Source organism: Parasteatoda tepidariorum, chromosome 1, assembly GCF_043381705.1.
Source record: "Parasteatoda tepidariorum isolate YZ-2023 chromosome 1, CAS_Ptep_4.0, whole genome shotgun sequence".
Lineage (NCBI taxonomy): Eukaryota > Metazoa > Arthropoda > Arachnida > Araneae > Theridiidae > Parasteatoda > Parasteatoda tepidariorum.
Window position 1 is genome coordinate 42,656,760 of NC_092204.1, and position 24,590 is coordinate 42,681,349.

The following is a 24,590-nucleotide window of genomic DNA, read 5'->3' on the forward strand; positions in this document are numbered from 1 at the left end:
AGTGAACGGAGAAACATAACCGAATAATTGATGCAAATACGGAACAATGGAAAATTTTTTTTATTTGATTATCAGAATTATGTTTTTTTTACCATATATGTTATTACCATGACGAACCTTAATTTTATTAGATTTTCTTTCTCACTGCAGTTGTTTATTCTATTGAGAAGAATTGCAAACAGAATAAGGCATATTTCCAGAACATATCCGGCTGTAATATTACTGCTCTCATAACCGGATAAAGCATAAGTAGCAATATGGCGAACTGCTCTCTGGCAGAGAAAAATACAAGAAAAACTAAAAAACAATCAAAGCACACAGGGGGAATATGCTAAATTTCTCAAGAGTCATATAACCTGAACTTATTTGCATTTTTAAATTAAGCCCTATAAGTTAAGAAAAATTAGTCTCCGAAAAAAATTAAATCGCAGCAAAGATAAAGTTATCAACGTTTATGAACTCTTTTAAGGAAGCGAAACTCTTTTCGTGAAACGAAACTCCATTATAAGGATACACAGGGGAGCATAACTTCAATTTAATAAGATCACCTCCAAAAATATGTTCTGCTACTTTTATCGTCTAATATTATCACCCTTTTTTAGACGAAAATAAAAACATACTGTACATGTTTCCAAAAATATAGCACCTCTCTATGGCCAACATATTTTTTAGGTCAACTAGAAGTAAACAGCTGGTTCCGAAATCGTTTGTCACATTTTTTTTTGTGTTCTTTAAGAAGTTTTCGATTCCTTGAAAAGCATAAAAAAATTCTTTTGAGAGAGAGCTATTTTTTAAGGACATTGTTCTTCTGCCCTATGCATCATATGAATAGTAGATGCCAAGAATGACAAATGTTCTCAAGAATTCTGTGGAATACTTAAAAATTTTCTAGATTGTTTTCTTTTATTTTTTTGTAAAGAACGGTGGCTATTATTTTTTTTTCTTTTATTGAAAATGGAAAAATCACTTTACAGTAAAAAAATATAAGGGCAAAATTTTTGTTTTGCAGAGAGATTAAAAAATTTTATGCAAATAATAAATATAGTTAAACTATTTAATTTAAACTAAAATTTATTCCCAGAAGAGTTTCTCAGTATTTGCGCAAATAAATATGAGATAAACATGAGATAAAAAATATTTAAATAAAGGTATTCGATATTCTTAAATGTCCTATAGACAATTTTTACTTCTAACAGCATATACAGTACATACAGTTCTAACAGCATATACAGTATATACAGTTCTAACAGCATATACAGTAAAACTTCAGCTATAAAGTTTACTTTGTTAATTTTGTTGTTAAAATTTACATACTAAAAATAATAAATATACTATGAGCAATCGAAAATTTGATTTGATAGTTTGAATATATTGTACCTTTTAAACTACGCAAAAAGTAGGTTAAGTAGTAACTTCAGAAAATTTTGATAATTTTAGTTCCATCTATATATTATATAAATCTACTATTATCACATTTATAGCTTATATTTCATTAGTTGTTCTTATTAAATTTAATACATTAAATTTATATTTTATTCTTATTATAAGACTTTATACGTTAAAATTTCAAAGCATAACACAAACTCGATGTTTTAAATTTACAAGAACACTCGTTTTCCTATGTTAAAAGTTTTCTATTCGTGGATTTTCCACTTGCTCGATTTTTTGAATATTTAAGAAAAAAAATTTAGTTATTATTCACTTAAAAATGTATAATTTTAAATTATTTTAATAAAGTTTTATATTTTTAGTAAAATACAATGCTTAGTATAAATTTATAAAATTCCATTGCATGAATTCCAATTCCTATACATTTAATTCAAAATAAACAAATAGACTACTCTTTGTTTCCAACTATATCAAGATCTTAAAATAAATTAATCATAATAGTTTATTTACTAATGTAAATCTTAAATACATTTTAAAAGAGAATTTGTTTATTATCAGAGACAAACTTTAAAGTAAATCTTAACTTATATTCATGTTCTCTTGGCAAAAGCAATTGCCTTATGGCCAAAGGGGAGTAATATGTTGTAAAAAAGGCATACTTAAAATTGAAAAAGATATGGAACTAAATCTACAGATTTAATAATAAGTATGTTTTATTATTTTTTTTATCAAATCTTGAAAAATATTGAGCCTTAATTTAATAAATGATTTCGTTTTTTTATGTGTATAGATAATAATTACTAGTGCTTAGTGGTAATTAAATGTTGTACAATAATATTGATTATATTATACGAACAAGTTTGATCAAACTTAAAAATCTTTTGCGAGTTATTTTAATTATTAAATTTAATCGTGACAGCATTTTTGAGAAGACTACAGAGAACATGACAGACTGTCTCTAAAGTGAAGTTTCTTTGAAAAGAAAGGATATTTTTCTATGGATTATTCTTTAAACCAGTTTAAGTTCTTTTTTTCTTACGAAAAATTTTTCCTAGGAGAATAGATAGGGAAAGAAACGGTATAACATGAAGAACTAGATATCCGACTGTTTCACCTGTCAATGTTCTTCCTGTCTCCAATTTCGGCCTTCGATCTGGACACATATTTTGAAATGTCCCGCTTACGTCGGTAAAAAGTGTCTCCAGAAAAAATGACTTTCTTAACTAAAAATAAAAATATTTCCATTTTTTTTGTTGCTGTAAATGATTCATATGCATATAGCCTTTATACTGTTACGATAAATTTCGTGAATTATGACTATTTATATGTGTCGACTAGGATAACTAGCACTTAATAGAAATTAAATGCTGTACAATAATAGTGCAAATATTATACGAACAATTTTACTTAAACTTAAAAGTATTGCGAGTTATTTTAATTATTAAATTTAATAGTGACAACTTTTTTGAGAAGCATGCAAAGAACATGACAGATTGTCTCTAAAGTGAAGTTTCTTTGAAAAGAAAGGATATTTTTCTCTGAAATATTCTTTAAACCAGTTTAAGTTCTTTTTTTCTTAGGAAAAATTTTTCTTCGAAGAATAGATAGGGAAAGAAACGGTATAACGTAAGAACGAGATATCCGACTGTTTCACCTGTCAATGTTCTTCCTGTTCCTGATTTTGGCCTTCGATCTGGACACATATTTTGAAATGTCCCGCTTACGTCGGTAAAAAGTGTCTCCTGAAAAAATGACTTTCTTAACTAAAAATATTTCCTTTTATTCTAACTATAAATGATTCATGTGTATGTAGTCTTTTATACTATTGCTATGAATTTTCTGAATAGTTATATATTGACGAAACTTCATGGATAAACTACGTTAAAAAAATATGTTCAAGAAATTTTTCCAAACAAACTTTCCAATTTTTAACTTTTTTTCCATGTTTCAAAACAAAGTTTTATTAATGGACTTTATTTAATATACCTGAATTGTTACATAGTTATAGTGAAAACTATTTTAATCTTAATATTTTTTGTTGTAGATGGAAATATTTCCATTTATTTAACAAAATTTCTTCTTTAAAGTAGCATTTTTTATTCTAATAAATTAACTTTTAAACTAATTATTATTTCCGAGCATTTTTTTTTAAAAAATATGCACCCAAATACTTTAATTATCTAAATTTCAAAATGTTTAATTAAGAGTTTTTCATTTACGCATACACGAGACATTTATATATGTCGAATTTATTAAAACATGATATAAAATTTGAAAAAATTGAAATTCAAAGTTTCAAGTATATGTGACTGACATATTTTAAATCTAAGTTATAAGAGATAGTAAGTAGATCATGTAATGTCTCCTGATGTGAAAATAAATTTTTTAAAAGTATCATAACCTCCTGCTCTATAAGAAAAAGCATCAGAGGTCAAATGTTTTAGAATGAGTGATAATGAATAATTTACTTTTACTTTAAAATCTGAAGTTCAACGGTTTAATCACACCTGGCTTAAAAAGCATTTGTATACTTTAAGAAACTTCTTTAGATGTATGTATTAACAATATTTTGACACCTATAAATTATTTCTATTAGAATAAGTCGACTTTTAAATAAATATTATTCCAGAACAAAGTAATAATTAAGAGTTACAATTCCATGAATTTGACGATTGTATGACGAATTATTAGATGAATTTGACGAATTATTAAATCCGTAGTTACATTAACTATAACTATCAGCCTTTTTCCTAAAAATTTACAAATCATAACTGAAAATAATGTGTACTTTTTTCTACATCATCTACTACTAAAATCCATATCTAACTTTTTAATTTACATATAGTTCCAGCTATAATTTTGAAATTGGTGTCTAGGTATAATCTAGTGCATATGCTTTACAAGAGGAAATTGAATGTAACGTTACAAGCATAAGTGAAAACTGCAGATTTAACATTCAAATTTCGAAAAGGTAGCAAAATCAAGGAAAAATCGAAAACTACTGAGTTAATGTTCGTATATCAAAAATATTACAAAATCACAGAATACGTAAATTACACAATTTTACGCCAGGTGGCAATATAAAGGATTTTTTCTTGTATCACGCAGTCTCTTTGTTATACCTAAGCATTAATTGCATAAATAGAAATGGAGCCGTTTGAAGGTTAAAAAATTGGTTGGGCACGGGCTTCTAAGGGCATCTTATATATGTTACAGCTAAGATGATTGCACTAATGTTTATAGTATAGCAAAATATTTAATCTGTTTGAAGAATTCCGATTTTAGGTTTAATTTTCTAGCTACTTAAATTTTTCATATTTTAGTTAGCTCAAACAAATACCTCACCTATGAAATTGGCAACGTTCCTTTTATTGCATCGATTATTATGACAGATCTAATTTAATAACATTACATTCTTCTTCTCTTCGTAATAGATAATTACAACTGTTATTAACACTATTGTTATTCAATTAACATAATCAAGCTTAAAAATTGTACTTGATTGCAATTTCTTACTTTTAAATAAGCAATGTTCACTTTCTGGATGTTTGTTACAACTGTTATTGCCGCTAATCTTACTTGAATAACATTGCTCTGTTCGAACACTTTACTTGATCGCATTTTTTCTCTTAAAAATCAGTAAAGTTCTCTTTTTGATTTCTTCTTACAGCAGTTATTACTCATTTAACTTATTTAACATAATAGTTTAACAATTTTACCTGCTTGCAATTTTCTTCTTTTAAGTAAGCAACGTTCTCCTTATGACTTCTTATTACAATTATTATTGAGCTTAATCTGTTTCATTTAACGTAATACAGTTTGAAAACAGGCTTGCAATTTTCTTCTTTTAAGTAAGCAATTTTCCTTTATGATTTATTATTACAATTATTATTGTGGCTAATCTTACGCAAGTAACATAATGCATTTTGAAATTTCAACTAGATCGCAATTTCGTTTTCTTAAGTAAGCAAAGTTCTCTCTATGACTTATCTATTCTTATTACAATTATTATTGCGACTAATCTTCCTTATTTAACATACTAGAATTTGAAAATTCTACTTAATTACAATTTTCTTCTTTTAAGTAGGCAATGATTTCATATAACAAGTATTATCGTGGCTAATCTTACATAAGTAGCATAACGCAGTTTGAAATTTCCACTTGATTGCAATTTCCTTTTCTTAAGTAAGCAAAGTTTTCCTTATGATTTCTTATTGAAACTATTATTGCGACTGATTTTACTTAATTAACATAATACAGTGTGAAAATTCAATTTGATCGCAATTTCCTTCTCTTAAATAAGCAGACAACAGAATGAGTGATGACTATTTACCCGGTTTGTGTTTCAGCACTTAGTGCAGTAAGTGGAGATGTGTCGAAAGCGGCGGGTAGGTAAATGTCTATCTTGTTTGGAGCAATTTTTCTTTTTACTTCCAGATTGAATATTGGATGCACCAAGAAAAGTAGATGAAAGAAAAATAAATTCTTTTAAGCGCAACGGTGAAATCTTTTTTATGGTTGAGTTTACAGTAAAACTTTGTATTTTATTATGCCCTCGGGAAATTGATGAGCAAAGAAAAAGTAATAAAGTGAAATTGGAGAGATTAAATTAAACATTTCTTTTATTTTAAGCTTCCAAGTACTCGACAGTTCTCAAGGTAAATAATGATTATTGGCTTTTTTAAAGAAATAAGTAAGGACTAAATAAACTTAATTGATCGATTTTTACGAAATAAATAGGCAGAGTAATCTTCAAACTGGAATTCATTTTGAGTCAAAAAAAATATAAAATGTGTGAAAAAATACTAATCAAATTGAAAATTAATTTTTACATAAAAACATATTACGTTAAAAAAATACCTAAATAGATTCATTTAATGGATGTACTTAATTTTATTTGATAGACTAACATTAGCTTTTGTGATAAAATAACCAGAGTTTGCTTTTTTACTTTGTTTTTCTTCAAATTATTCTTCAATTTTATAGATGGTGTTTAGTTTTTGTCACTGATGAATTTAATTTCTTGCAATTTGATAGGACAGCTCGATTCGTTTTAGTTGTTATAGATTTAACTAATAAGTATAAAAGTTTTAAATAATCTTAGGAAATTATGAAAGAAAAATTTCTCTTTAAGAACATGGAAATGAGTACAAATGAAGTTTAGTATAGGAACTCGTTATGAGTTCATTGCAATTTAAAATTTGGAACGGAGTTAAAAAAAAAGTTCATAAAATAATATGATATAAATTTTTTTAAAATCTGAGTTTAAGTTTTAGTTTGCCATAAATCTCCTTTCTTCAGCTGTAATCAATCTTTAAACTCTTAACTTATTGTTCTTAGGCAAATTATATTTGCAATTTCATGTTCTACACCTCTAAGATTGAAGCATTTATAAAAATATAATGCATAAAATAACATAATGCATAAAAACATAATGCATAATGTATAAGTTCTACTATATTTACAAAGCTTCACTTAAAATTTAATATACACGCACTGTAAAGAAGAAAAAAAGGTACGCTACCTTTTTCTTAGTATTTACGTATCTTGATGTATCTATAAGTGTGATAATTTAATATTATAAATGATACATAAAAGATTACCATTAATTTGCCATTTCAGTAAATCTATTGCAATAACAAACCTAATGATGTACATTGAATACCTAAATGAATTGAAATGTTACATAAAACAAACGTATTCACCTTACGCATATAAAGGGATTTTTGAATTCGTTACAAAGATGATTTGTTTTTAGATTTGTTACGGAGTTAAAGAAACCCCTGCTTTATAAATAGAGAAACCAATCAATATATCATTAAAACTCAAATCAATATTGCATAGCTAAACAATCAATAAGTTCAAAAATTAAAGAATTAACCCTATTTCATAAATAATATGAGAGTGAGCAATGGAAACATTTATTAATTTGATGTTAAAAATAACAGTAAAGTACTAAATAACAAACCCTTTTAAAAAAGTGAAATTTAATCAAATAATCAAATAAATTTTTAAAAAAACCCTAAAATTGCACAGTTTTTTCTACATTTTTTAAAAGCAAAACCATGCTACAGAAATCTTTCTAAATATGCGTAACACTAGATTTGCCCAGGGAAGTCAGTTTGAATGATTTTTAATTTCAATTAAAAAAAAACAATGATGACACAATTTCTTAGAGTTTTGTAACTTTTTCCACGACATGTACTTTTTTTTATTGTAAATATTTACTAATAACTTGTTATATAACTGAAAATAATATCAAAAATAATAAAAATTTATTAAAAAAAATTCTTTATATATTAGTTATTCTTTCACAATGTAGTCATGTTTGACTGCATTGTGAAATTTTACTTTTTAATTTTGCTTACATATTTTAGTCAATATACAATGTCTGTAAATGAATTTTTCTTACTCATATTGCATTTTAACAAATATTAATACTACTTAAGAAGGAAAAATTTCCACACGATTGGAAACACGTAATACTATGATGTTGCATGGGCTGGTACATCTTTACAAACATAAGAACATATAATTTGCAACCCACTCTAGCAGCTCTGAAATCATTCGTTATCCCAAAAATTATATAATTTGAATTCTTGTTTAGACCTATTTAACATAAATGATGCTTGCACCTAATTTAACAATGCAGCATGTCCGTGCAGTTTTTTTTATTAGGAACCAGTTGCATAAAATATTACATGATTGAATACGTTGTAGCAAAAATATAAGACAGCCATTAAGTTAGAAAAAAATATTTGTTTTCTCAGTCACAGTTTAGGAACAATAGTGATAACTTTGTAACTACGATCAGTGATGGCCTGTTTAGGAATTTGCTTTAAATAAGAGAATTCTGGATCTTCTGTATTTAAATCAGCATCTACAACAATAGGTGGCAAGTTCGCTTTTAACAAAGGATCGCCTCAGGTATAGAATTGTATGGAAATCTGAATTTGCAGTAAAGGACTTCTGCTTACAATAAACCTAATCTATATAGAAGTTAATTCTATTTAATCTCAATGTTAAGGAGGTCAACTGTTATTTCAAATAATCTATATGTTTTTGTTTGTGTTAAAATTACAATATTACATAATCGGAAAATTTTTTCATGTATTTACATAAGTACTGAAAAGAGTGTCCATCGCTGCAGTGAAAAAAACTAGAACATAGATTTCAGGATATTATTAAGTGTAAATAAAAATGTCATGGAACAATGTAAAAATGAAGCTAATTTTTGTTCTACAACTCATGCTTCTGAGTCTTTGTTTTCAGATACGCATAGATTATCTGCAACATTAACATCCGGAGAATCTCTCGGTTGTTTCTGAAAAAATTATTTTGTTTTATTTTGGAAAATCTATTATATTGACAAATCTATTAGAAAGATTCCATCGTTAAATCTGATAATTTTTTATTTTATTATTTCCACAACCAAAATGAGTATTTCTATACCATCGTATGGAAAACTACCCTCAACATTTTCATTTTCTTTCCTCCAGCACTACATCACTTTGTAGGCTTTGGCTATAGAGTTTTCTCTTTCTTTCACCTGTTCTTTATTTCCATAACCCTCAATATGGCCCATCGATCTCAGCTTTGGTCTCTTTTTTTTCTGTTGCTATATAGTTATCCCTTCATAATGTTATTTAGAATATCTTTTGCGGATTCCCTGTTTCTGATAGGATTTTTTCGGTATGGATGCTTTCTTAAAGTTAGAAAATATTTTCAGCTCACATCGACCTGACTGCTGACATAAAATATCCTAAGTGGTAAATGGGTCGTGGGTTAGAATCCCCTTGCCGTCGTGGTATATTTTTATGGTTTCCTCTCCCTGTAACGCAAATGCGTGTAAATTAAATTAAAAAGTCTTCCACCAAGGCTAATTTGTATCAATGCTTGATTCAAAAGTTAACTTATCTTTTATATTGTGATCAAAATTTTAAAAAAAACACGGCGATATTGAGAGCCAAACTCAAAAAAGAGTAGATTGTTCTAAACCTGTTATAAAATAAAATAAAATAAAATTTGCATTCTTTAATTCTCTTCTATTTAAAAGAAATATTTAGCTGTTTAGTCTTCCTAGACATTTTAGTTAATTTTTTAATTGTAACATTTAAAAGTTGGCAGCACTTTATGTAGAAACGTCAACTTCTGAATTTATTTTCTAGACATCTATTATCTAGATTGCAGTTCATTATTTATAATAAACTTGATGAACAGCATTTCAAGAATGTAAAACTATTAAATTTGCTTCTTCTTAAATTTGAGTTCCAGACATATTTCCAGACGATAAACAAATTCCCCGTTTATATACGTCAATGAAATAAACCTAAATTAGTTAAACTAAATTAAGTATTTAAAATTATGGAGTTAAAATTGTATGTTTTGAATTCTAGATAATTGCGTTTCTCTCTAGTTTTGTTAAATTATGATATAAAATTAAAACTAATATTAAGTGAATTTTTAAAAGAGTTGTTGATTTTACTTAAAATTAAACAGATTAAAAACAATTTTCAGCAATATAAAATTACTGTTAAAAATCATTGAGTAGCTTATTGCAATGCGCAATTAGTCTTAATTGTATCAAAGGTGATATTTTAACATCAAACAGATCCTCAAAGTTGTCTCGAACAGTTCATTAAAATTTATTAGAATCCTGACTAGATGGCAACAAATACACGGAAACATTTTACATAATGTCTACAGGGAAATTTAAGTGTCTTTTCACTGAAGACACTTAATCCAGAGCAATTTCAAATTGTGGCTTTTCATTATATTGCTCCAAGACTTTCAACTGTTCGATTGTCCTAAACTCAGAATTTGATCTGCTGTTTAACGTTGGCTATAGATTAAGATGTTTTAATTCTATGAAGGCATTGTTATTACTTCTCAGAAATTATGATCGACACATTTAACATTTAATAATCCTAGAAAAGAAGAAAAACCTATAGACAAAGAATTTCGCAATAATTCTTAAAGACTCATAGGTCTACAAATTCCGCAACTTTCCTTCGATAATAATTATCTGAGGTTTTCAAACACTTGCATTTATGATTCTAATGCGAAAGAATGCAAACTACACAGATTCATCTCTTCTTTCAGTTTCAGATCTTATTCCATTCTCTAAATTTTTATTCCTGTTTTTTTTATTGAAATATTTTTTATCTCGAATAAATAACTGTTTCAATAAGTAAGTTGCTGGCATACATCCGGCATCAATAAAGGTAATTTTCTTTAACATATGGGTTTATTTATATATAAAAAAGCAGCTCTAATCTCTCCTCCCAGAAACTTTCTGGACATATGGTAATGCGAGAATGTTTTTGTTAAAATGTTTTTCATCACGATTAAAGACCTGCTTCAAGTTGTTGTGTTCCAAGAATGCAACTTGTTCAGAGTAATTAATAACTGTTTTTATTACTAATATTTTATAATCTTCATATTATTATACCATCGTAATATTATTTAATCTTTGAATTATAATATTCAGCAATCATCAACAAAACCCTCTGCTACATGGGTTTATTCATATCTACAAAAATTGATCTAATATCCCCGACCCACCAACAATCTGGAAAAATGGTAATACTTGACTGTCAGAATAAAAAGATAAAATTTTAATCCTAACCAACAAGACAAAAAAAAAGTCAGATGATAAAGTAAAAAATAAATAAGCATACTCACCCTTTGTATGTTCGTCCAGCAATGACTTCGAATTCTTCTTCAGCGTCTATACTGATGGACAATGGCCAAGATGTCTGTAAGAGGGATTCCCGGATGAGGGAATGCCACCCATAACTAAAATCATAAGTATTCTCGGATCGAGTGAGGCGTTTCCGCCGTACTTGGCGGATATTGTTCATCATCTTCATGGGGGGTACTTCCGGAAGAGCGAAGCTTCAACAAGAAAAGATGATGATGCTTAGAGATGAAAAGAGTACGCCACTTCAGAGTCTTGACTAACTGTTCGTAAAACGTTCTTGTTCAAAACAGTTTCGGCTGGAGCTAGAAAAGAATGATTTTCTGGCCATTGTTGTAGTTCAGGAAGATGGGGAAAAAATTTCAGCTTTTTATCGTCTAGCCTGGGGAACTGAAAAAGAACAAAGATATTTCAGCTTTCATTACAGTTGCTGAAGGAGGTTGTTGAAACTTTGAGATAAAGTTTAGTTGGAGAATTTGTGTTTATGCCCAGAAGGAATGACGCAATTTTGTCTTAATGTATTTAGCAGTTTAAATCCTTAATTAGTTTCTGCTATGAAATATATTTGGTCGATACGTTTTTAAAATTAGAAATGATGCAAATATTATAAGGTATAATAAAAATAATGTTATTGAAGGCATCGGGACAACATGAATAAAATAGACTTTCTTTTAAGGGGACAAGCATTTCCCATTTTTCGCTAGATAACAGCACAACACAACAAAAAAAAAACGTTTTTAACTCAAATAGAAATAAAGACGTTTTTCACAAAGAATCTTAAAAACGTTCTCCCGAGCTATTTAAAAACTTTAACTATTTAGTCAGTTTCAATAATTGATTTTCGTTTTAAATTTTTGTTCTACTACTTACACCGTCGCATTCCAGCTCCTACTTTTTTTCCCAAACATCTTTGAAAAGAAATTTAATCTCATTTTTTTCTGTTTGAATTAACTAATTTATATACTATAAAAAAATCAGAAAATTTTCTTGTCTGCTTTCTGTTCTTTGTGTTTTAGGATGTTTGTAGTGTTTACTTTATTTCTTCTAAATATTCTTAAGCTGAGTTCCTACATAAGCTGAGAATATTTAATTATTCACTTTTTGAAAGTATGTGTTGCGTAATATTAATAAAATACTAGTTAAGAAAACTTTTTTTTATGTAACAGGTATAACCTTTTCAACATTTTCAGCATTCACAATGACTGAACTACTGATGTGTAACTATTCAGGAGAATTTTTTAAAACTTTAAATAAAAGAATTCATGCCTATTGCTGAAAATAAATAATTTATTCATTAAGTAAATAAATGAGAAATTTAATATTCCAAAAGAAATAATTTAATACTATTTATTTTATCAGAATACATATTATATCTCATTTAAAAGTATAGATAAACTTTAAAATTAATTTAATAATCCACATAAAAAAAATACTAATGCAATCAACATTAATGCTGAAAAGACAAACGGATAAAAGATAAATACAATGTATGCAACGAAAATATAAAACATCAAAGAGTAAATTATAAATAAAACGTTCTCACAAACCATAATGACAAAGTTTTAAAATCATTTTTAGATGTTTTAAGAAAAATATATATTATTCAATTAAAATGACTTCATAATAAATAGAAAAATTTAGCGAGAGATGGAATTGAATATTTTCATTTTTTTCCCAATTTGCATCAAAAACTTTTCTAATCATCTTTTAAAATAATTCCTTTATTACTTCATACATCAACCAGTTCCATTTATTTGAAGTGTTTAATCTTTAATGATGATGAATGCTTTGAAGAAATCGCATAGAAGCTGTGAATAATGATGGTTTTCCAATCATTTGAGCATGATTATTCTAAGTGGAAAAGATCTTTCAGAAAATTCTAGAATGTGTGATAGGATTAAGTTTCATGCTTCAGGCTTTAAAGGCTTTGAACCATTTATTAATGATCTAGATGCTCAATTATTCGTCAGTTAAACTTTTTAAATGACACTTCATTTTTAATTGAGCTTCAACAACAAAATTATTTTAGTTTTGTCTTATTTTTATTTTCATAGAAAACGAAACAAAACAAAAATTAAAGTACAATTTACAATGAGTAGTTCAAAACTATTATACATTTTAATTTTGATTCAAATTAATCTAATCTAATTTGATCAAAAGATTAATTTAATCAAATTAATCTGATTAGAAGAAAGGAATGTCTTTTTCAGAAAAAACCTATGATTAAAAAGTAAAATAGTTCTTTTTTATTTGATTTATTTCAAAGCGTTTATTTTTAGTTAATCCAGTTTATAGCAATGTTCATAGTTTTATTAGTTTAGAAAAATTTTATTCCTAAGTGCTTTAGAAATATTTTTTAAACTTTGCATTAAAACCTTTTCGCATAGCTTTGCAGGAAATAAAATTATACCATATATCTAAACATTCTAAATTAAAAGCTATTTAAACATATGCTGAAAATAAAATTTTTAGATCTAAATTAAATATATTTTTATCATAATAAAATAAAGAATAAATATTTCAGATTTAAAATTAAATGTACTGTTGATTTAATGAGTTAATGAATTTGTTGATTTTTAATATTAATTAATATTTAACACCAGAATAAAACTTAAAAATCTGGATCTTACCTCACATCATTTTGTCGATATAAATATTTGTTTTCTACATCGTTTCAATTATAATTTGTATGCACGAACAGTGTTAATTCCTCGATTTTATACATTTAAACAGTGCGATATAAAACAAGCAACTGAGTTTCATTAAATTTGCTCTACTAACAAGACATCTTTTTAAAGCAGTCGACTTAAAGAAATATTTTTTTAGAATAACTCATCTCTTTTAACTATAACCAAATATTAAATTTACGTGAAAACTTCCCGAGCGAAAATATCTTTTTTCTTCGTATTTATGTATTATATCAGCGTTCAGTGAAAGCGACGTTTTTTAAACTTAAACAACTTCATGCCCTTGTTATGACACTTCGGGTTAACATAAAATATTATGTCTTGTACCAAGGGAGTTCTTGTTTATTTTTGTAATATCCACAGCTTTTGAGGTAACTATAAATTTCTGGAATTTTTTTAAACATATTTAAGAAACGATAAATGTTCATGGGATATATTAACTCCTTCATTCTTTAAATTTTGTTATAATATAAACAATTTGGAAAAATATTTTTATTTTTCCATATTAAACGAGCATGTTATGCTTGGCTTTATTTACTTATTTCCTATGTAAATGAAGGATGGATCTCTTATTTATATCTTTGCATTATATTTTTATACAATACCGCTACATTAGTTTAGATCAAATCGATAGGGGAAAGGCTAAAATGACCGTTATTTGGTGAGTTTCCCAAAGCAATACAAACATTACAAAACATTTCTATAAAGAAATTTTAATTGATTTCTTTTGCAATTGCTGAAATTGTGAGTCCTTGGAAAAAAGACGGCTGCCTTGGGCCTTTTATTTCAGTCCATTTCCAAATTTTAAATTGCAGCTGTAATAGTTTAAATATAAAGTATTTGAAAGAAATTTTGTGCAAAAGTGTTTAGTGTGTTTAATTTTATTGATTTTAACTTCTAAAATTCTTATTTAAATCGTAAGTAGAAACCACGAAACAAGGATACCATTCCAGAACTTTAAAAATACCCTACCATATGATTTGTGCATTTTTATTTTACCCAAACCGCGAATTAATCTGGTGTTAATAATGACCCCTAAGTTATTTTGATCATATTAAAATAGAGATAAGATTTTACCATATTGTACAGACGTAATAACATTATTTAAGAAAGACGGAACTACAAGAAGTAATTTTTCTCCAGTTTTAGTAAATTTCCTTTTCCTTTAAACGTTTGGATTTCTGGTGATTTTGTTGTGGCAAAATATCTACTGTTATAAATAGTATTTTGCAAGATTATTTCTTAATATTTAAGCGAAGGTTTTATACTATAGCTAGCCGATTACATAATTTTCGTTTTTTTTATACTCACCTAATACGTGTAGACATTGGCGACTTTACTCTTTAAAACTTCTATAGTTGTTAAAGTTAAGAACAGTTCCTTTTCAGCATGTATAAAATTACGAAATCAAGGAACCAAACTCAATATTTTTGCGTCTTATCAAGTATATACTATGAATGAGCATTTATAACATTGAAAATAGGTTACTATCTTACATTCTCATCATAGTTGGAATAAATCAGCATCACAACTCTCTATGTCTATTTTGCAAACAGCTCGTCATTGCCATATGAAGCAATTATTGTCACATACTATATGTCTAGTATTTAACTTACATCTCTAAGAATTTTACGAAATATATTAATTGAAAGACTACTATTCGTTTATGAAACAACACAGGAATGAATTATAATGCCTATTACTATTTTGCAGTCACATAACTTGGAGTAATACGATTAGAAGAACTACTCCAAGAAGTACTATCATTAATTATAATGCCTATTACTATTTTGCAATCACATAACTTGGAGTAATACGATTAGAAGAACTACCCCAAGAACTTAAAGCAAAAATATATACTTAATTTACAGTAAAATTTTATCATTTCATCATTTTAAGAAACGTGAAGCAACTTAAGATTTTAGATTATCAAGTACATTGTACATTTGCCTGGTAATACAATTTTTTGCTGATGCATATATCATATAATACAATTTATAACTTTTTAAAGCAAGAAAAACTAGCTCAAATATGGAGTTTTACGTCAGATATGACACTGTTACTTCTTCGATGACACTCAATTTCGAGTTTACATCTTAAAGTAAGTAAAATAGGTCCACAGTAAACATGGTGTTGTATGTTGGATGTAACATTGTATGTTACTACTTTCATAACACTCATTTTGAATTACTTTCTTGTAAACTTGTTTGCTGATTGAATTTGATTACTATTGCAAGTAAAACTCATTTTTCATGCAATCAGTATGGACTTAAATCAATAAGAATAATCACAAGTATTATACCGAAATAAATATATTATATTAGAATATTCTGAAAATGTATAGCTTTACACTGAACATATATGTTCATTGTAAAAAACAATTTTTTTAATTATTTTTTTTACAAATTTTGAAGTTTACAGTCTACAGAGAAATGTTGTATATTAGAACTAACTAGATCTTCGATACGTAACTTAAATCGGTCGACGACACAAGAAAGAACCTGTTTTACTTTGCGATTCGCATATACTTATTTAATTTCGTTAGAAATGAATCAGAGGAATAAGAGCATTTTTTTCAAAAAATGCTCTGATTCCAGATACAAAGCTCTCGCGAGTCAGCAACTATTACATTCCCTACATTTCCCTTTTAAATTGAGGGGAAAACAGACCTTACTTGAGGGAAATATAGTGGTATACAGAAATCAAGGACGAAGTGGTTTTTCGAATGTAGGTTTGAACAGCAGTGTTGAAAATCGATAAAATATCGTAACATAGGATCTTCAAAATGTCAGAATATGGAAAATAAACAACTTGCAAAAAAATTTAATACACAGGAACAATAAGGAACTTTATTGAAATATAGGCATAAAACACAATTGCACAAAGGACCAAAACACCAATGTTACACAGGATTGGCAAGGGGATTCCAACCTTTAGTATGGAATACGATCGCCTCTGACTGCTATGCAGAATTGACATCATCTGTCCATGCTGAGGAACAGGTTGTTAAGAAGCTCTTGATGAATAGCTGCCCATTCCTGTTGTAGTGCAAATCGCAACTGCGGAATTGCTGCTGGCTGCTGAGGACGTGCTGCTAAGCTTAACCCTAGAGTGTCTCACGAGTGTTTAACTAAATTAAATTCCGGGGACCTCGCCAACCTTTCCACGCTTGAAATCTTCACTCTCTGACAGTTTTGTTACAGCCACTGTACTATGAGATGTAGCATTATAGTCTATGAAGATGAGGTCAGAACCCATAGCACCTCTAAGAGGACGTATATGAGAAAGAAGAACCTCGATACAATATCGGGCACCAGTGACTGAAACACATTGGAAGATGTGTAGATCAGTACGGGTACCAAGGATGATACTGCCCCATACAAGAACTCCTTCTCCAAACTGGATTCTTTCGATGATGTTAGGAGAGTTATTTTGTATTTATTGCTCTTTCCCAATTTGTATGCATCTAGAATAACTGGTTAGACCAAATATGCTCTCATCAGCGAAAAGTACTCGAAACCGTTGCGCATCTGTCCAGTAATGAGTTCCTGGCACCACATAAAACGACTTCTTCTGTGAACTGATGTTAATGGAACACAAACAGCGTAATGGCCGTCATGCAAATAGACCACCCTTGTCTAATTTCCTGGTTGAGGTAAAACGCAATATTGGGGGTCCAATACTTTTCTGTATATGCCTAACGGTTTCCTCTGTTGTCAGACGTCCGTTCCTTATAGCCTGTATGACAATAAGCTGGTCATCCTTTGCCGTGCTTGTGCAAGAACGACCTCTACTAAACCTCCAGACAGCTGTTCATGTCCCCTAAAATGTGTTCCAAACTCGTGAAATGATTCTAGGGATGATCCCGAACTCCAGAGCCACACTGGTTCTACTTTGAGACCTTCTTCCAACTTCCGAATGATTCAACATCGAGTCAACACACCCAGAAATCATCTTGTGTGTTATCTGTATGCCATATTACACCTTGAAAACCATATGTATACCATGCAATAGCTTTCTCATCAATACTGAGTTTCCACAATCAGCTAGTTTTATTTACTTACGGCATGCCCTCTCCCCCTGTACGTCATGGTGCATATATACAAATATTCTACTTTACCGTGATTGGTCTTCTCAATGATATTTCTCTCCGTTGTAAATGTCTCTGTTGTTGCTCTAATTTTTCCATTCCACGTTTAAATTTTGCTCACCAGTGCATGTATGTTGTCAGTTAACAGCATTATAAACTATAGATTATAAAAAAGAAAACTTGGAAGTCAGTAATTTAGATTTAATTTTCGCCATTTCGCTGGAGTTATATTTTTATATCAGATGCTTTAAAAAAATATTATTTTATTTTCTATGGTGGTATGTTCCATTTCAAATGATTGTAATATGCTTATTCAACTTAATGAGGTTAAATTTGTTTTACTTAGCCATCTTAAAAAAAAACAACAAAGTAAACAGAGATTAAAAACGAATTATTTTCAAATGAAGTAAATTATATTAATCTAAAGCTGCTTAAGATTACTTTCTTACAAAGTAATATTATTTTAATGGAATTTTAAGAATTCTGATCTGTATTTCGCTTTTCACTATCTCCATCTCCGAAATAACCAACATTTTTGAAAGGAAGGGGGGAGAATTCGGTTTTTATTTCTATGAAAGCACGTAGCAAAATAAAATTATGTGGCTTCCAAGACGTTTAATTTTCGAAAAAGGTTCCAGAATTTCCCTTGTTGCTGTTGCTAAACGCGAGTGGAATGTTTAAACTGGAATTCCAGTTAGATTATGCCGTAGAACTTGGAATAGGATCACGTGATGCAGCAATAATAAATCAAATGAGAGTGGGATGGGATTTCTTTACTTTTTAAACACTAGAATGATACATATAAAATATTTTTTTTTTTTTGTTCTTAGGTTTAAAGTTTCAAGAGTATTTTAAAATTAACCACTGTTATCGAATATAATTGATATCTCCAGTTTTTTTCTGAAACTTATTAAATTCGCTTTCAATTATTGTTATTAAGTGTCTCACAATTTTTGTTACCTTATTAGTCACGCTTACACATAAAACATGCAAATGAAGTATGCATGTCTTATCTTCCATGTATGAAATACTGACTGTCTACAAAGTTCTTTGTCATTAAATAAAGTGACTAGTCAGTGTTTATTTATTAATTGCTTCTTACTTTGTAGGTTTTGTAATTGTCATTGCACAGCCGACTGAGTTTTGAGTGTATAACTAGCAATGCTCAACCTTGGAGTGAAATAATTTTGAACCCAATCCAGAAGATAAGGGAACTTCTGGATCAAGTATTGAAATACTTTCTGAAGGAACTAACCCACATTTGCGATACATGGAGAGGACACCCACGAATACCTCTCATGATTAGCCCGATGTTAAAGGAACTCTGCTCTCTAACTCATGATCCGCATTCCACTGAGGATATTTTACATCAGCAATCTGGTTGGTGCGAGTGGAGGGCAGAACTCGTATCATTGGGATTTGAACCTGCGCCACCTCATTGGGTGGCAATCGCTTTATCCTCTGAACCACCGCTTTAGTTAGTTTTTATTATCTATATTTAACCGTAGTTGAACAGCCAACCCAATTTTTGGGTTTGCAACTACTGGTGTTCAAATCCAGAGCCTGTAATTTTGAATACAATCCTGAAGACAAGGGGATTCCTGGATCAAGTATTGGGAGAAATTTGCCTTTGTGGAGAACTTTTCGATGAAACTAATTCACATTTGCGTTACATCGAGAGGAAGACCACAAGAAACTCCCACGGTTAGCCTGACAGCAAGGGGACTCTAACCCATGATCCTTCTGCCACTGAAGATATTTCACATAAGCACTGTGGTCGGTGCAAAATTTGTTTCGACCAGCCATCACCGGGATTCGAACCCGGTTCACGTCAATGGAAGGCAAACGCTCTATCCCCTGAGCCATCGCAGCTCTAGGTAGTCGGTTTGTCGCTAGTCATTCTATCGGTTAATTCAATCATGAGTCTTTTGCTATTTTGCCAGTCGGTTTTTGACAATCATTGGAGAGACTAGGCACTCTAAATACATATTTTGCAGATAGCCAGAATTTTCACATTGATTTAATATAAAAATTATATTAAATGTAATTCAGAGTCTTTTGCTGTAATAATTGGAATTTGCTTTTGCTCCTAACTTCACTTTCAAACTGCTGTAAACTTTGATGTGATTGCATATTCAATATAATAAAAATCAATGGCGTTATAAACCTTACCTTATGCACCTTTCTAAAACATCGATTGCTGTTTTAATGGTAAAATAAAATAAAAAAAGGATTTAAGGTTTGAGAAAGATTTTTGTTAATACATAATGAGTTGATAACAGTGTTTTTATTTAAATTACGATTTTTTAACAAAACGAAATGTATAAGGACAAAAGTACTAAAAAATCTCTAATTTGAAAAAAAATATATTTAGTTTTCTGATCAGTCAATGAAATTAACTTCCATTATTTTAAATAGAACTTAAAAAGCATTACCAACATCTAATTAGATTTTAATAAGCATATCAGCTAAATCTTTCTTTATTTAAAAATTAAAATGGAAATCATTTTTTCCCTTTTAGATTCATTTTTGTCTTTCATTTTCTAATACGCTTAATTACCTCATTCTGTCATTTATACTCTGCTGGACAAATAACGAAGATTACATACTGTTCTTTCTATTAACATACGACATACCACCATTTCCACGCCTAATGAATCTTGAAGATAGAAAAGAACGTGTCCTGGTTAGTGAAACTCAACAATGAATGTAGCCAGCTAAAATAATAAAAAAAATTTGACAGTGCTGCCGCGAATGACAATGAAAAAAACTAAAAGAGTAAAATAAATGACTCAGATCGAAAAGAGAGGGATTCAAATGTGCGCCAAGAACAAATGAAATTAAATGGAAGTGTCAGTGAGAAATGGAAATCTTGCGAGCTACCTCATTACCGTCAGAATCTGGGTGTTGGAAAAGAAAATGTGGGATGAAAATCAATGGGATTTTTGAAGAGGAAAAGTAAAGATTTGCAAGACAAAGATCTATAGAAAAGTATTGTGAACAAATGCAAAGCATTGTAAGCCATCAGATTCGTTGATAATAAAATTGTTGTAATTGAACGATTTCATTGAAAGGATTTGGGAAGATACAGATGGGTTTATTGGCAGTTTGAATCAAATGATACGATGATTGACTGATACGATCATGCTTTGTGACGATATGAATCTTGAATTAAAATGTTTGATGATAAAATTTGAAATAAATTGATTTATTTTTTTTGTTTTTTATTTTTTAATAATTACTAAACAAATTATGAAACAGTAAATAAACGGACAGTAAACAATAAAAATCAAGAAACATGAGTACAAATTTTGCAAATCCCAGTATGCGTAAGCAAGTATATCGTAATCACTTCCAAATATAGTTACCATTTGTGGCATCAGATTAACATAAAATGGGGTTATACAATTCTGAACCAGATCAGACAATCGTGTAATAATTTCCGACTTACTCAATTAGAACAAAGAAATAAGTAAAATCATCAGGAACCTATTTTTGTAACATTTTTTCCTTCTTCATTGTCTTTATTTATGTTGCTGACTATTTTGTAACGTATAACGTATTTGTTTGTAACGTAACGTATAACGCAAAGATTGAGAATAATAAGAAAGAAAAAACTCAATTTTGAATTAAGTTCAGTTTTTCAATGTTACGATGAGTTTCAAAATAGTGTCAACGACTTTAAAAATTATTTCAATGATCAAATTGAAAATTTCTATCTAAATTCATGAAGACTAATCTGAATAAATATTTTAAATTATTGGAAATTTGCATGATTTTTCTATTCTTTAAAAATAACAATACCAAAAGATTTTAAAGAAATTATATGGTGAAAAAATCAATACCTTTTTTTAATGGAGAAAAGTAAAGATTTGTGCGATAAAGATCTGTAGAAAAATATTGTGAACAACTAAAAAACATAGTATGCCATCAGATTCATTGGTAAAATTGTTGTAATTGAACGATTTCAATTTAAGGAATTGTGAAGATACAGATAGCATATTGACAGTTTGATTTAAATGATACGATGATGATTTGTGATAATATGAAATTTAAATTAAAATGCTTCATTATAAATTTTTAAATAAATTGAACTATTTTTTTTATTAATAATTGAACTTTTTTATGTCTTTTTTTAAATAGTTGTTAAATAAATTGTGCAAACAATAAACAGGCAGTAAACAATGAAAAAAATAAACACGAGTACTAATTCCACAAACAATAATATGCACACAAGTTTTCCATAAATAGTCTCCATTTTAGGTCTCAAATTAGCATAAAATGGGGTCATACATTTCTGAACTACATCATACGATCGTATAATAATATTCGATTTACTCAATTTGAGCAAAAAAGAAAACAAAATTATCAACAACCTAATTTTTGAAATTTTCTTTATTGTTTTTATTTACATTTATGACAATCTTGTAAAGCATAATACAAAGATTTAGAATATTACTCAAAAACACAATTTTGAGTTCAATTTATTTCGTTTAGTATTATTATGATAAGTTTCGAATTAGTTTCAACTGCTTTGAAAAATTATTTCAGCGAGAAAAGGGTAAAATTTTTGTCTAAATTCAGTTAAACAAATTTGACTAGATATTAAATACTTGCATGATTTTTCTATTTATTAAAATTATTAATACCGCACAATTTTATAGAAATTATTTGGATCAAAAATGATTGGGAATCTGAAACAGAAAAAGAAAAGGAAAAAATAATTTTGAGTGCAAAATAAAATTATATGCCATAATAACATAAATTTATTTCATTCTTAGTCTACGCAGAGTATTGTGTGTCAGGGATGCATTTAAGCTAAGCAGTATGATTATTTCCTTGTTTCTGTATTACTAGTTTTAACTGTCTATATTTATGTTTGAAAATATTTCACATGTTACTTATTTCATTCTTAACTACTTACATGTTTTTATAAAACAAATTATTTTAAATTTCTTAATAACCTAAATAATTTTAAATTTCTTGAATGCCTCAGAGTGTTTAAATGTTTTTGTTATTGCAGCACCTAAAAATCGAAAGAATATATTCATTCCAAAAAAAATAAAGTTTTCAAAATGTGCCCAGGACCCTTTTAAATTACTTTCTTCTCACGATGCACGGAATAACACTCATGACAAAGCTAAAACTTGCTATTCATCTCTTCGTTCCAAACTTAAAAATATGTCATATATTTCAATTAAATATGTCCCGCGTTTAAACCTTAAAAGCAAAAGGATATTTCAAACTTTGAGTAATATTAATGCTTCTCATAATATTTATCCTTCAAAACTATTGATCTGGGAATATTCACATTTTCTAAACAAACCCAAAGTTGCGATATCAATAATGGAAGAGACTTGATGCTCCTTTAAAATTCATCACTTATTGAAGTCTTGGAGGAGGATAATCATTCTAGAATAACAATTCTCTTTTAGAATTTCCCTCATCTTTTCTGAAATTACACTCAAATGACGTATATGATTTTGTTCATGTTTTATTTTAGGACATACCTTCCTGTACTATTTATTTTATTCTAAGAAGTTCTTCTCGTATTACTTTTGTCCATTACTTGAGCAAAATTAAATGCACAAACGATGAATAAATAATAATGAATAAAAAAGAATAATAATAAAAATAAAAGGAATAAAACTATAAATTTGATTTCTTTTTACACATTCTAAATTTTAAATTCATTCCAAAGCTATCGGAAAATATCATTTTAAGGGGAGTAGGTAGGGAATATACCAATAATGCTAAAACCTTTCCTTTGCATCTAACCAAGATATTACTTCAATTTCTTTACACAATATTTACATACACATGTTTACACTGTGATAACTTTTAATTTCTTAAAATGTTTAATCAAACATCTTTCATAACTCAAAATCTATTCGTGTTAACACTAAAATATTGCCTCAGTATACAACTGATATAATCTCAAATATACCCAAAGAATTTCAAATCACTATAAGTACATTCTTAGAAAATGTACATTAAAAAAGGTCAGTTTTCCGTTATTTATATATGCTCTACTGACTCCTCTTGAATTATGAATGCAACAAAAAATTACATTTTTAATAAAACGATATAATTATGATAATTAAACATGAAATTACCATCCATGTTATTGTATTTGTATCACTTTATTTATTATTACATAATTAAAATAACTTTTTCATCAATTTTTGTAAGTTGTTCTAACAGTGAGAAAAATAATTGTCTTGCCAAATATTAAAAAAAAAAATGGAAATATTTCTAGGTAAGATCAGGGTTGCGGCACGAATGCAAATCCTTTAAAGACGGTGTTATTTCCAGTATTTCAAAAAATAAATTGCATCGTAAATTATTAGGGTTTGTGTTTTCTTAAATGGGATAAAAAATTAATTTATCAGTAGTAAAGGATATAAAAGAAATTCGTTTTATTGAAAGAAAGAATTGACTATACACGAGATTTAATGTTCCATTTTAAATTTTGTTAAGTATTAACTAAAAATCAGAGGTATAATGCTCCTCCTGCACATAATTGGTACAGTGGAAAACAGCCTGGAAGTTCTCTGAATTTTGATTCTCTGATTGCGCAATTTTGACGGCATGATAAAGTGGGAACTTAAAGTCTCTAAGATTCTAACTTTAATCCTGTATAAAAATATCTTCCCATTCGGAAAATGCAATAACTCGAATTCCACACCCGATAATTTCCTCGGCTCTGAAACTTGAGAGAAAA

General features: G+C 28.5%; 1 protein-coding gene across 4 annotated transcripts in view; it reads right to left on the reverse strand.

The window, feature by feature from the left end:
- The window catches only part of LOC107436145 (GTPase-activating Rap/Ran-GAP domain-like protein 3), a 563,687-nt gene that overhangs the window by 428,280 nt on the left and 110,817 nt on the right, over positions 1–24,590 (reverse strand). For all 4 annotated transcript variants that reach the window (XM_071179212.1, XM_071179217.1, XM_016047730.3 and 1 more), the window contains one exon: positions 11,074–11,479. In XM_071179212.1, coding sequence (XP_071035313.1) covers positions 11,074–11,261 — 188 coding nt within the window. In that variant the 5' untranslated portion in view covers positions 11,262–11,479. The remainder of the gene's footprint in view (positions 1–11,073; positions 11,480–24,590) is intronic.